We start from the raw sequence: 13517 nt of genomic DNA, 5'->3' as shown, positions 1-13517 counted from the left end.
CGAGACAGGCAGAACTCTGAGTATGAGGTCAGCCAGGGCTACACTGTATGAGCCTGTCTCAAAAACAACAAAACTGACCAGAATACACTTTATAAATAAATGAAAAAGAATGAAAAAATAACCTTTTAAAAAAGATTGGTTTTTACTTTTAATTATGTATACACATACAGGTTTGTGGTCACAGATGAGGGCAGGCACTCTGGTATTCCACAAAAAAAGTATCAGATCCTCTGCAGCTGGTGTTACAGGCAGCTGTAAATTATTCAGCATGGGTGCTGGGATCCCAACTCAGGTAATCTGAAAAAGCAGCAAAAGCTGCATCTTTCCAGCTGCAACAACCTCTTAAAAGGAAATATGCTATGTACTGGGAAACATTGTCAAGAATGTGAAATATAATCAGTTTTAATAATGATATGCTACTTAAAAGCCTAAATGAAAATGTAAAGAGTAACGTCGCATTTAAAATTGACTCATATAATGAGTGGTATTTGTATGGGAAGAAATAAGATTTACTCATGTAGATATTTTGTGCAAAAAATTGGTTGATTTCTGTGCATAGTGCACTATTATTTAAATAAAATGCAGGTTTATTTTATACCATAAATATGATGCATAAGATATAACTTAAATTTATTAGAATTTTGAAAATCAAAAATGAAATTAATAGAGAAATAAGAAAGTACTAAAAAAGCTAAAAAAAAAAAAGGAAATATGCTCACCTGCCCTGCTTTACTAAACCGATGGCCTGCCAGGATCATGTGAAAAGCATATTTTCTAACCATGGGGCTCTTCATGTTTATGAAGCAATGTGCAGCCTGCTCCAAAAGAAGTGCACTTCGGAGATCAGAATCCTGTGAATGTGCAAACGGAAGGATAGTTAGTGTCACAAAGGAGCTGCTCAGAAAGCTTCTGTCTCCTGGTATACAACACAGTCAGCGTAGCCTGAAGAAGAGGGCAGAGATAAAAGCGTCAGCCAATTTCAATTCTTTCTCTAAATAGCACATATTTTGTTTAAAAAGACTTCTAATAAGGTTGTTCCTTTCAATAAATCTAAATGGCCAATTAGGATGTATAGTGTATAATAAATTTCTAAATAACTTCAATTCCTTCTGAGCAGTAAAACTGAGACCTGAATACAGGTATTCTAATTAAAGATCAACTAAAAAACATAAAACACAGAAAAATAGTTCTATAAACCTAGTTTGCCCTAGCTATTACCTGGTGACTAATAGCATATTTAATGTGCACCCCTTCCCAAAGAATATAGATTAGATTATGTGTAGATTATTATGTAAGCTAATTTATGACTTTATACTCTTAAAGAACATTTATTTAAAGGATTCTCAATTTTTACTGTAATATTAAAGAACCAATGCCTGCTTTTCATTAAAAAGTTCAGAAAGCTAGCCCCGCAGCAAGGAGTTTTTCATAGGCTCTTTGTAAATCAGGAAAATGCAAGTAGCTCCCATTTGCCTGACCCTGACTGCCCAGTAGCTGCAACAACTCATGCTCACTGCATCCCCTCTTGGTAAACAACACTTCGGGGTTTAGGGAGAAAATGATGAAGGTTGCTGATTAAGAATCAACTTTTCCTTCAACACTTTCTCTAGGTCCTCAGCCTCAAGCTGAACTTACCAGGCCCTTCCATGTGTTCTGCTGCCATTATTTTCCCCAGGGAAAGTTGAAAATAGAAAACATTGACTTTTAAATACAATTGTTTCAACAAATTAGTTACATCAAACAGACCACTATCATAAACTGTCTTTGCAGCAGTCTTTTCAGAGAAGCAGCAGATCTGAGTAGACCACGCACAACACACACAGCAGCTATCATTACTTTAAGCTAAAACAAAATGTTCAAATATCTGCTCTAAGAATTCATATTCAAAAGCTGGTGGAAAGAAATAATAGGAGTATATAATTAACAAATGATTCTAGGAAGAATGCAAGTCAATTAATTATATAATCTTAGGAGATTACATTTTTAGGTTTTCAGGACAAGCTTTTGTAAAAAAAAAATTATTAAAATACAAATATGGGTATGTGTGTGTGACTGTGTGTGGCTATGTGCACAAGTGCCAGCAATGGAGGCAGAGGCATCATTTGCCCAACATTGGAGCTGGAAACCAAACTCAGGTTGCTTTTAACCCCAGAGCCATACTTCCATTCTCCCATATAAATGTATTTCTTTATTTTAACTAACTGTACAAAAAAAGAAGCAAACATCGTGCTGTTTGCTCAGTTTCTCTTTCCATATATGAGGGCTTATGTGCCTAACATACATGTATAAAAAACATACATTTTTATAAACAAGTGGTAGTTCTTTTATTTCTTTTAAATAAGCACTATATTCCAATATGTAAAAACATCATTAACTTATAGTCACCAATTAATCATACATTGTTTTTTCTTTGCTACTACCAAAAAAGATACTCAGTAAGAATAATTTCCATGTGTGCACGTGTACATGTATAGGTGCATGTGCATGTACTGCTGGGAACTGAACCAGGTCAAGTGTTCTACCATTGAGCTAAGTTCCTGCTCTTCTTGAGACAAGAAGTGACTAAGTAACTTATGGCTGATCTAGGACTCTGGACAGTCCCAGCTGGTCTTAAACCCACAGTCATCCTGCATCTTGTCTCTTGAGTGCTACCACACTCAGTCATAAAAATAATTATTAAATTACTAAATAATCAATAATTATTTAAATACTTTTATTACACAAATTTCTGGAAGTAGAAATAAGACATTAATCAAAATTATGCATGTATTTCAAATTCTAATCACTGCAGACAAATTGCTGCCAAAAACATATTACAAATAAATCTTCTTATCAATGGAGGTTAAGAATTCAGGTTTATGGAGCCAGAGAGATGGCTCAACAGTTAAGAGTGTGTACTGCTCTTACAGAGAACCCTCAGTACAATTCCTAGTACCCATGTCAGGAAGTTCACAACCAACTCTAACTGTAACTCAAGCTCCAGGGGAATCCAGCAATTCTGGACTGTGATGTACACACACATACATTCATACATTCTCTCTCTCTCTCTCTCTCTCTCTCTCTCTCTCTCTCTCTCTCTCTCTCTCTGTCCCCCCTCCCTTTTTCTCTCTCATTTACCTGCAAAACTTGTATAGGTACCAATCCTAGATATCTTACATAAAGGATGCTCTCTAGAAATCTGTAATAGTTTTTGATGACTCAATGTACAGTCCAGTTAAGGACCCACATAATTAAACTCAGCATTCTCAAATTTAACACCACAGGACTGAGAAATTCAAGAAAGATCTTAAGTCCATATCACGAGTTAATTAAGCTAAAATAAAATTAGACTACTGGCTTCAAACATACTAAGATTTTCAAATCTTTATTATCAAGTTATTACAAAGAAGGGCTCAATCAGATTGGTTTATCAGTTTATAAGAAAAAAAAAGCCACCAACAAATGACAACCAGAGTTTATTCCCCAGAATACATTTAAAGGTGGAAAGAATAACTCTACTAACTTGTCCTCTGACCTCCTTATGAATGTCATGATATGTGTACTAAACATATACACACACGCAAAAACAGCAGAATAAAAAATACAATTAAAAATCAAGTTATTTTTAACAAACATATATGGGAGGGGCTGGAAATATAGTTCAGTGGGACATCATTTATGAGACTCTGAGTTCAATGCCATAGACAGGAGGAAAGGTGGCTGGGAGGCAAGGAGGCGGGAGGGCTGGGTCCCTCGGTGGAGGGGTGGGTTGACTGTTGTTGGGCCTTCCCAGCGGTGGAGCCTAGCTGGCAGTGGGCCTGTGTTGGGGAACCATGAGAAGGTGGTTGCTGGGCTAGGCCATGTCAGTGCAGCAGGAGGGCTGGGGGTTTGGGGACTGGGTTGGTGGAGAGCAGCTTTTTCTGTGGAGGCTGCTGGCACCCAGGACCACACCTAGGATGGGTGGGCGGGAGAACACTATGCCTATTCGGAGTTCCTAGGAGTTCCTAGCTGCCTCTTGCCTGCCTACTGGGGGACCTTGAACATTCCAACCAGTACTTGGAAAGGTCAAAGAATCCCTGCACATTTCTAGGAAATTCTTTCAGGACTTATGTGCCAGCATTCCAGGACGAAATGATTCTCTTAGTAAAGGTAGCCAGCAGCCAGCAAAAAAAAAAAAAAAAGGCGCGGGGGGGGGGGGGAGAAGAGCGAGAAGAAAAGCCCAACAGATCACTGCAAATTCATAATTCTGGGAAAACATTACTAGAACCTGCTCCTACCCATGCCCTAAAGCAATAAATGACAAATCGACTAGATTTGAGAAAGTAACGCTAAAAACAAATAACAAGATTAAATATAATCAGAAGAATGTGCTCTAAAGAAATTTTTCATATATATGGGTAGAAAGGCAAACATATTTAAACAAGGTTAAAAAAACAAAACAACAAAATTCTATAGTAACTCCTGGATCATAAATTCTTTGTATACTCTTTGATACACTCTAGGATGTATCACTTTGTATACTCTAGGTTGAAAAACAGCATAGTATTCAAAGTCAAAATCAGATTAGCTATTAAAATAAAAGTCTGAACACAGAGGCTAGATTCAACACTAAAAACAGCTTATGCCCTGACATAATGTGGTGGTTTAAATAAGAACAGCCACCATAGGCGCATATATTTGGATGCTTAAGTCACCAGGGAGTGGCACTATTCGAGAAGGATTAGAGAGGTTAGGAGGTTCAATACTGTTGGAAGTTTGGGCTCACCTGAGGACCAGAATTTCTCTCTCTCTCTACCTAAGGATAAAGTTGTAGCTCTCAGCTATTGATTCAGACCTTGCCTGAATGCTGCCATGCTCCCTGTTATGATACTGGACCAGCTAAACCTATAAAAACTCTAAGCAAGCCCCCAGTTAAATGCTTTCCTTTATAAGTGTGGCTTTGGTCAGTGTCTCTTTACAGCAATACATCAATAACTTAAGACATACCAGTTCATGCTTATTGGTCAATGTATCACATATATCAATTACTAAACACTAAAAAGATCACACACGACAGTAAGATGTCTCAGAGAAATCTCTTTAAAGGCATTTATTCAGCTTGACAAGCATTTTTTGCATCACATATACCAATTTCTAAACACTTTAAATTCACATGTGACACTAATATCTTAGAAAAATATTTTTAAGGCATTCTTTCAGTTTAACAAACATATCTAGATTGTCATGTGCAAACCTCAGTATTAGATACTAAGGATAAAAATGCAAAAGATGGGCTGGCAAGATCAGTAGTTAAAGGCATAGAAGAGGACTGCTTTTGCAGAGTTTGATTCTCAGCACCCACATTAGGCAGCTGAGCTGCCTGTACCAGTTCCAGAGGATCTGAAACCTTCTGGCCTCTGAAGGCACTACACTTTCATGAACACACACACACACTTAAAAAGAAAATTAAATCTTTAAAAAAAAAGTAAAATCTAAGAGGATGTGGTTTCATGCCTCTTTGTAATCTTGACACTCAGAAGGTGGAGGCAAGAGGAATGAAGTTCAAAGATAGCACGGACTGTAGAATGACACAGTTCAGATCAGCCTGTAATACAAACCCTAAATGGCTCAAAAAAAGAAAAAAAAAGGTAGAAGGCTAACCTCAAGATTAAACACAACTTCTATATGATGCCAAGTTTTACAGTAGTGTATGAGAGAGTAGAAAGGAAACATTTAGAGCAAGGTGGAGAACAAGAAAGGCCCACCTGAAGGACATGATCAGCAAACTCTGCACAGGCAGAGACAAAGCAGGAAGAGCAGTGATGTAAAAGGCAGTAGAGGTCAAGTGAAGCGGCTCAGCAGGCACAGGCAAGTGTCACAGCCTGGCCACCTAAGCTGGACCCATCAAACTGACATAAAGGAGAGGAGAGACCTGACTCCACAAACAACTCTGAGCTCCGCCTCTGTGCCACCACACATACATACACAGTAGCAGTAATCAGAAATTAAAATGAAACTAGTAGGCATATTGGAGGACCTTTGTGATATGAATAAAAGAATGTTTCAGAGAATAAGAATTCCATGAAGCCCACTAACAATGGCCAGTCATCCTGTGACAGATGGATGAAGACAATCACCTCAAATACTGCAAGCCCCTCTTCCTGAGCAAGGAGAGACTGATGCCGACAGCATGTCACAAAAGTACTGGGCAAAAGGTTTTAAATTTATTTTTATCATTTAAATTGATATATTATTTAAGATGCCTTGGATGTATCCAAAGAGTGGGTTAGTATGGCCAGTCATCTTTTAGATTTATCTACTTTGGATGTATTTTTAAAGCTTAATGGTTTTCTTTAAATGGTCATATCAGTAAAAACAGATTAAACATTACGTAGTGATTTTGTTAGTACCAGTTTTATGTAAGATTGAATCATATGCATGTCTTAGTGGTACACAGCACAGAACAAGATGGTACACAGCATCAAACAAGATGTCACATGCATGGCTGTGGTTAGTTAATAATGAAAGGTAGACAGACTACAGAAACAAAATTAATTCAATTAGGGCTACAAAATGATTCAGTAATTAAGAGCACTGGTTGCTCTTGCAAAGAACCAATGTTCAGTTTCCAGTACCCACATAGAGACTCATAACCATTAGTTAACTCCAGTTCCAGGGGATCTGACACATTCTTCTGATTCTGCGAGCACCAGGCACACATATGAAGAACATACATACATGTATACAAAATATTCATAAACATAAAGTAAATTTAAAAACATAACTTTCAATAAATAAGTTCAAATTATAAAAGATAGACTAGCTGAGTATGGTATTCATAACTGGAATCCCAGTACTCAGAAGGCTGAGGCAGGGCAATTGCTAGGAATTTTACCTCTTTACACACTAAGAAAGTCAAAGACTACAAGTCCAGTACCTCGCTTGTCAACCGTATTAGAAGGGCTGCAGCCTCTGAGTATTTGCTTTGACTTTTTAAAATTTCGGCACTAAGCAACACACATCTTTCAGCCAACACCATATTCCTAAACAAAAACAGACAAGGAGAATAATCAGCATCACAGTAATTCTTCAGCACATCCAAGTTACCATGCATTCAAGGAGTCCACTAGCTGATTTTGAGCAAGAAGTCTGTCCCGGACTTGCTTGCAGAGCTTCATAGCTAAGCCTGTCCCCGTCTCCTTTTTCTAGCCCCTTTGGATACATGTCAAAGTCCTAGCATGTTACATTCTCACTTTTTCTAAGAACCCATCTTATGCCCACCCAGTCCCACACCCACACAGCTGCTTGTCAATCTCCACAAGTGAATTTGCCTGCTCTCTTGGACCGTAACTCAAAACTATTTCTTCCTCGTCTCCTTCCAGTAGTCTGTCTTCCCTGCTGTTACTGTTATCAAATTCTAATAAAATGGTCAAGATTTAAAAAAAAAGTCTGTCCTCATGATCTCTATTCCCTTTAGACGTGCTGGGTTAAACAGGGGGCCTGGCAAATGACATGCTAGAGCTCCAGCCAACACTTTCTCATCACACAATTCTAAAGTAAGAACACATGCAAGCCTGAACACAGCAGTGCACACCTACAATCCTAGCACTTAGGAGGCTGAGACAGGAGAATGATGATGAATTCAAGACTATCTGTGCTACATTATAAGATATTGTCTCCAAAAAGAGGATAACTGTAACTACAGATGTGCATTTTCCTTTTGGTGGAAATGATCCACAGCACTAACTGGTAAGGCTATTGTACAGTAGTATCAGTATTCTTCTGATCCTGCATACCGTACAGTTCATATATAATCTGTACCAATCGTATAGATTATGCATGCAAAGCTATTGCCAAGTTCTCAGAACATGACAGTGAAAACAAATTATATGTAGTATTTTGTTTGTCAGTATCCTTTGTATTGTAGCAAAGGAAATGTTTTTTAAAAAACAACTGTAATAAAGTAATTTTTGTTCACAAGAAAGGGGGTGCAGTGAGATAACTCAGTGGGTAAAGTTGCTTGCAACAAAGTCTAATGACCTAAGTTTGATTTCAGTGGCTCACAAGTGGAGGAGAGAACAGACTCCCATCAAGTTGTCCTTGCCATAGCATGCCCATACCCACTGAGAAAAACATAAATAAAAATGTTGGGTGAGAGCACTATTACTCTCAAAACGTATTGTAGTCTAGACATGATATCACATGTCTTTAATCCCAGAATGTGAAAGGCAGAGGTAGGTGGATCTCTGTGAGGGGAAGACCAGCATGCTGAGTTCCAAGCTATGCTGGGCTACATAGTGAGACCCTGTCTTTTAAAATGAAAAAGTAAGAGCAGGTCCCAAAGTTTACACATGTGATCCTAGCCACCCCAGAAGTGGAGACAGAGGATCACAAATTTAAGATCACCCTCAGCTACATAGCAAGTTCAAACCAGCCTGGAATACATAAGACCCATACCCCACAAAACAAACAAATGCTTTGCTGATTTATCATACTTTCCACAAATTACATTTTTAAGTAGGTATTCCTAAATACGTTAAGTCTGCCTTAATGAACACAAAAGATAAGCTTCCAATGTTCACAACTCACATAAGGCTCAGTTTTTAAATTCTATAAATTGCTAAATTTTTAAAGAAATTACTACATTTTTATTTGTGTTTTTTTATATTTATTTGTGTGGACGCACATGTGGGGCACAAGTGCACTTGTCATTACAGCACTCATGTGGAAGTCAGGACATGTTTCAGGAGTTAATTCTACTCTACTATGTGGGTCCAGGGGATCAACTCAAGTTGTCAAGCTTGACAGCAGCCATCTTTACTCACTGGTATCTTGCCAGCCCTGTGAATGCTGGTCCACAGTAAGCTCTGCTATTACTATTACCTCTACATGAATGATAGAGACTCAAAGTGATTTCTCTATCTCTGTCTTCCAATGCATCTATTCTACAAAAGAAACATCAGGCATGTAACTCAGTGGGTAAAGTTATGGGTTCAATCTAACATTATTTAAAAAAAAAAAAAAAAGTCTGGTCAGGCGGTGGTGGTGCACTCCTTGAATCCCAGCATTCAGGAGACAGAGACAGGTGGATCTCTGTGAGTTTGAGGCCAGCCTGGTCTATAGAGCAAGTTCCAAGACAAGCTCCAAAGCTACACAAAGAAACCTTGTCTCAAAAAACAAAACAAAGCAAGTTTGATTAATGTACTAAAAATTTGCTTTTATAATGATGAATGTTTACTCAAATATGTAATAATTTTCATTTAGTACTACATAAACCTTAATTCTATTTAATGAAGAATAAATGACAGTTAAGGTTTCTAATATCAATTTATCTCCAACCTATCTATCCTCCAATGCTTTCCATATACACAAACTGACCTTTATCAGCAAAACTATAGAGAAAACTTACTCCTATAACTCATAATTCTAGAAATATCCCCATGGCTACAAAACCTAGCCACCCTGCATGAAAGCCTACCTACCAAATAACCTAAGAACTTCCTTCTGAGGACTCTGGCCAGTCCAGTTGCCTTTTAAGAATTCTAATAGTACTCACTACTTCTCATTTTTCCCTAAGTCTATATTACTTGACTCTTCATGTTTTTGCCTAATTAACAAGGAAAGTTCAAATGGCTAATTTCTGCCTTAATAGTAGGTAAAATCAAAAATGTCCCACAATAAAAATTACCCTCAATGTAGCACAGAGCCTCAACGGTACATATATCAACTTATCATCCACAAATGCAAGGCAGCTAGAAGCTGAAACCAGAAGGTGATAAGCACTACTTTCCTTCAACTTGTCTCTGACTAAATTAACTTGAGAATCTAAAGCATGAAAAACAAAGAACTACTTATAAATACCAACTCTGTCCCAAAAATAGGCAAAATGTAAATACTATGGTCACCTACTTGCAGATATCCCTGTAGGTCTGAATTGCTGTGTCCATGTAATGGGCAGGGTATGGCCTAGGAGCTCCTGGCTGAAGAAAGGCCGACACTGCTGCCATTTCCTAAGGGAGGAAAAACAGTCGCATATTTAACACTCAGTAAACTTAAAATATCTCAGAGCATAAATGTATAAATTTCACAGTTTAATGCTGACTCAAAACAAATGAATATTTGTTTTGACTTAAAATTCTGGTCTTTGCAGGATGTGATGTTCCACATCTTTAATCTCAGCCCTTAGGAGGCAGAGGCAGGCTGATCTCTCTAAGTTTGAGGCTAGCCTGGTCTATACAGTAAGTTCTAGGCTAGGCAGGCTAAACAGAGCCCTGTTTAAAAAACAGAAAACAAAAAAACCCCACAGAGTTATGTATAATTTAAAGGTGTATCTTGACATATCTGTAACAAAGGTGAATCCTGAAAAATTTGTTCTGAAGTAATTTTGTTGCCAAGATATTAGAATGTACTTATATAAACCAAAATGACTACGCCATTAGAAGGTGAGACTGTTTTAAGCAATAATTTTATAAAAACATCAACATATATTTGGTATGTTGTTACACGCATACATAAAACTGCACTCACTATGTGGCTGTACAATTTTCCTACTTTAATCTACATTTCAAACCTATTACATTTAAGCAAAGGTATCATCTATATGAGAAGCGAGTTTAGTGCTGGAAAATAAGGTATATTTATTATAACATTATACATTAATAGCTGAAAATACCTGTAGTTTATAAAAGCTATTGTAGAAGCAATAAACCTGAGAGGAACAGATTTGGAACAATTGTCCTGAAGCCTATTCAGCTGTGTAATCAAGCACAAACAAAACCAGGACCTGGTAACTTGGAAAGTGACCTAGAGAGCTTGTTGGACAATTTAGCACAGCTGGAGGACACAATCTGAATACCAAACACTTCTTCCTGGTGGGATTGAGAGGAAGAGGAGCTCCTAACAGGAGGGTGAAAGAGGAAGTAAAACCTGTCCCAGAACTGTACAAAGGGGAAGAAGGAAAGGAGCGGGGAAGTCACTACTGTGGAGAGACTTGTCCATATGCACAAAATGTTGACAACTTTCATTTTCTAAAATGCATCAAAGACTTGGGAATATAGTTCAGCAAGTCACAGACCACTCTCTAAGCCATGCAAGGTCCCGGGCTTGATACTCAACTGTGGAAGTCAGAGTTGGAACTTTCCTCTAGTTCCTTCAAGGTTATTGTGCTTCTACCTCAAACAAAAGTCTAAGAACCCAACTAAGTTCCAGTTCCCTTTATGGAGATAACTTTGAATTCCACCCAGGAAGTGGTTGGCCTACAGAATGTTTTGGTCTAGGGCATGAGTGAGACTAGGGTGATTTGTTTTGTTCTAGCAACAGAATGTTTAACTATGAAGGTAGCCCGTGACTTTCATGGTCTGTTCATTTCCTTGTATCGTGTTAATGCAGTCTTTTATCTTACTCCTACTTTTTGGAGTCAGGGGTATTTTAAGCAGCTGGAAATTAAATACAGGCAAATTTTCAGTATTCATGGAGTTCCCTCCTGATACTATCCTATGTTTCTCGTTTTATTACTTTCATTCGCGTCTTCATAGTCTTTACTATTTTCTAAATCCCCACGCCTCTACCCTGGTGAGAGGTGTTTGTGTCAAGGCTGGTCCCCAACACAACACCACAAAATAAACAAACAGTACCAACCAAGGCTCCAGCTGCATAAAGCATCGCTTGATCATTAAGAAAATCCTTCTTTGCAGTGTGATAGCAACTGTAAGCCAAATCATAATGCTGCACCAAAAAGCACAAGTCAGCCATTTTTCTTATTTGAAGCTCAGGAGCTTCTGGTGGATACCTAGAACATAAGGAAATAATATATTATAAAGAATGGCCACACAGAAAATGTCTAGTAAACTGTTCAACTACCTAGAACATGAAAGAATTTGATCTGTTTTGCAAAAATCCTATCTTCAAGGATGATTCTCAAAACTATTTGGAGTCCAAATGTTAATTAATATGTTTAATTTATAGCCCTGGAAGCTTCTCAACTGCAGACAAGTATTTGCCCCAGGGACAAGTTATGAAATAAATAATATCAGGTGACTTCTTTATATACAACTCAGAAAAAAATCAAAATAGACTCGTGTCACTTTCCATTAAAGCAAGATTTTATAAGAAACAAAACTTGCTAAATATATTCCTTGTCTCAAAACAGTAGGCAGAGAAGCCCAGCATGGTAGTTCACAGACACATACATAGGAGCCTGAAGCAGAAAAGCTCCAAGCTAAAGGCCAAATGGGGCAAATCAGCAATACATTGCCTTTAAATATATATATATTTTGGTATATATATATATACCAAAGCACTTCAGACAAAAAAAAAAAGAGCTAGTACTGAATACCAAATCTAAGTGCATCTTCTTACAAATAGAGAACAGATCCGAAATAAAATGACATTCTGAGTTATTTTAAGGTTTCTTTTTGCTTATCACCACGTTAGCCATGGTTTGTTGACAGAATTACAGTACAACAGCCACGAATTCATTCCTGGTGCAGGTCAAATCCAATCTAAAAATAATTGGTTACCACCGTAATATACACGCCACTATTGGACCAGTGGGCATATGCAGCCTACCAGGTGGTTAAGGTGATGTCCAGAGTTCTCTGTTGAGGAAGTTCACTGAAGAATTTTTCCCCAGTAATCTATATATATCACCTTCTAGCATTATGAAAGCTAACCAACCACTAGGAAGAAACTGTTCTGGTCAGTTCCAGTTTACTTTCTCATTGTTCTGTAATCACAGCAATGGGGTCCTAGTTCTGGTGAGCAACTAAAAGCAATGGGGGGAGCCTGTAGTATTTTCGGCTGAAGAGTTTATTTTCCAATGTCCAATAAATCAGCCATGGTAGTAGTTCACACCTGTAATTCCAGTACTTAGGAAACTGAAATAGGATTATTACAAGTCCCTAGTCATCCTGAGCTTAGAGTCAGACTTCATCTCAAAAAAATAACTTGATTTAAAAGTGCTATTAGAGGGTCTGAAAAGATGGCTCAGTAGTTAAAAAGCACTGATTGCTCTTCCAGGGGAACTGGATTCAATTCCCAGCACCCACATGGCAGTTTACAACTGTCTGTACCTCCAGTTCTAGGGAACCTGATACCCTCACACAGACACACATACAGGCAAAACACTAATGCATATAAAAATAAATATTTTTCTAAAAATGTACAATTAGTTATTTTTTAAATTAGAATTTAATTAGTGTCTTTCTTAGATATCATTAAGTTTTGACCAATATGAATATTAAGAAACTAAAGAGACAACCACTGTTTTGTAGTTAAACATAAGACAAAGTTAAATGCAGTAGAATGAAATATAGTGATATCTTACTCACAACAACCCAGATGTATTTTTCAGCTCATTAATGCTCTTTTCTGGAACTTTACTGCCACTAAACCATTTCTTAGTGGCAGAAAACAGAGATCGACTCAAACCTTTCCTTGATATTAGCTAGAAAAAAATATTTAAACATGTTGACAAATATAAAGGCTTAAAGTATTTTCTACAAACAAAAAATTGTTTTACTAGTAAGTAAACAATTATTTTAATAACACTAATTGAAAAA

General features: G+C 37.5%; 1 protein-coding gene across 4 annotated transcripts in view; it reads right to left on the bottom strand.

The window, feature by feature from the left end:
• Nucleotides 1-13517, bottom strand: part of LOC121441873 (trafficking protein particle complex subunit 8) — an 88611-nt gene that overhangs the window by 33308 nt on the left and 41786 nt on the right. For all 4 annotated transcript variants that reach the window (XM_041643205.1, XM_041643207.1, XM_041643208.1 and 1 more), the window contains 5 exons: nt 13287-13402; nt 11596-11746; nt 9868-9968; nt 6896-7001; nt 720-851 (listed from right to left, as the gene is read on the bottom strand). In XM_041643205.1, the coding sequence (XP_041499139.1) occupies nt 720-851; nt 6896-7001; nt 9868-9968; nt 11596-11746; nt 13287-13402 (606 nt within the window). The remainder of the gene's footprint in view (nt 1-719; nt 852-6895; nt 7002-9867; nt 9969-11595; nt 11747-13286; nt 13403-13517) is intronic.

Source organism: Microtus oregoni, unplaced genomic scaffold (genome assembly GCF_018167655.1).
Source record: "Microtus oregoni isolate MIOR12 unplaced genomic scaffold, Mior012 000082F_ref0000272, whole genome shotgun sequence".
Taxonomy (NCBI): Eukaryota; Metazoa; Chordata; class Mammalia; order Rodentia; family Cricetidae; genus Microtus; species Microtus oregoni.
This window is presented reverse-complemented; position numbering and strand designations above follow the sequence as displayed.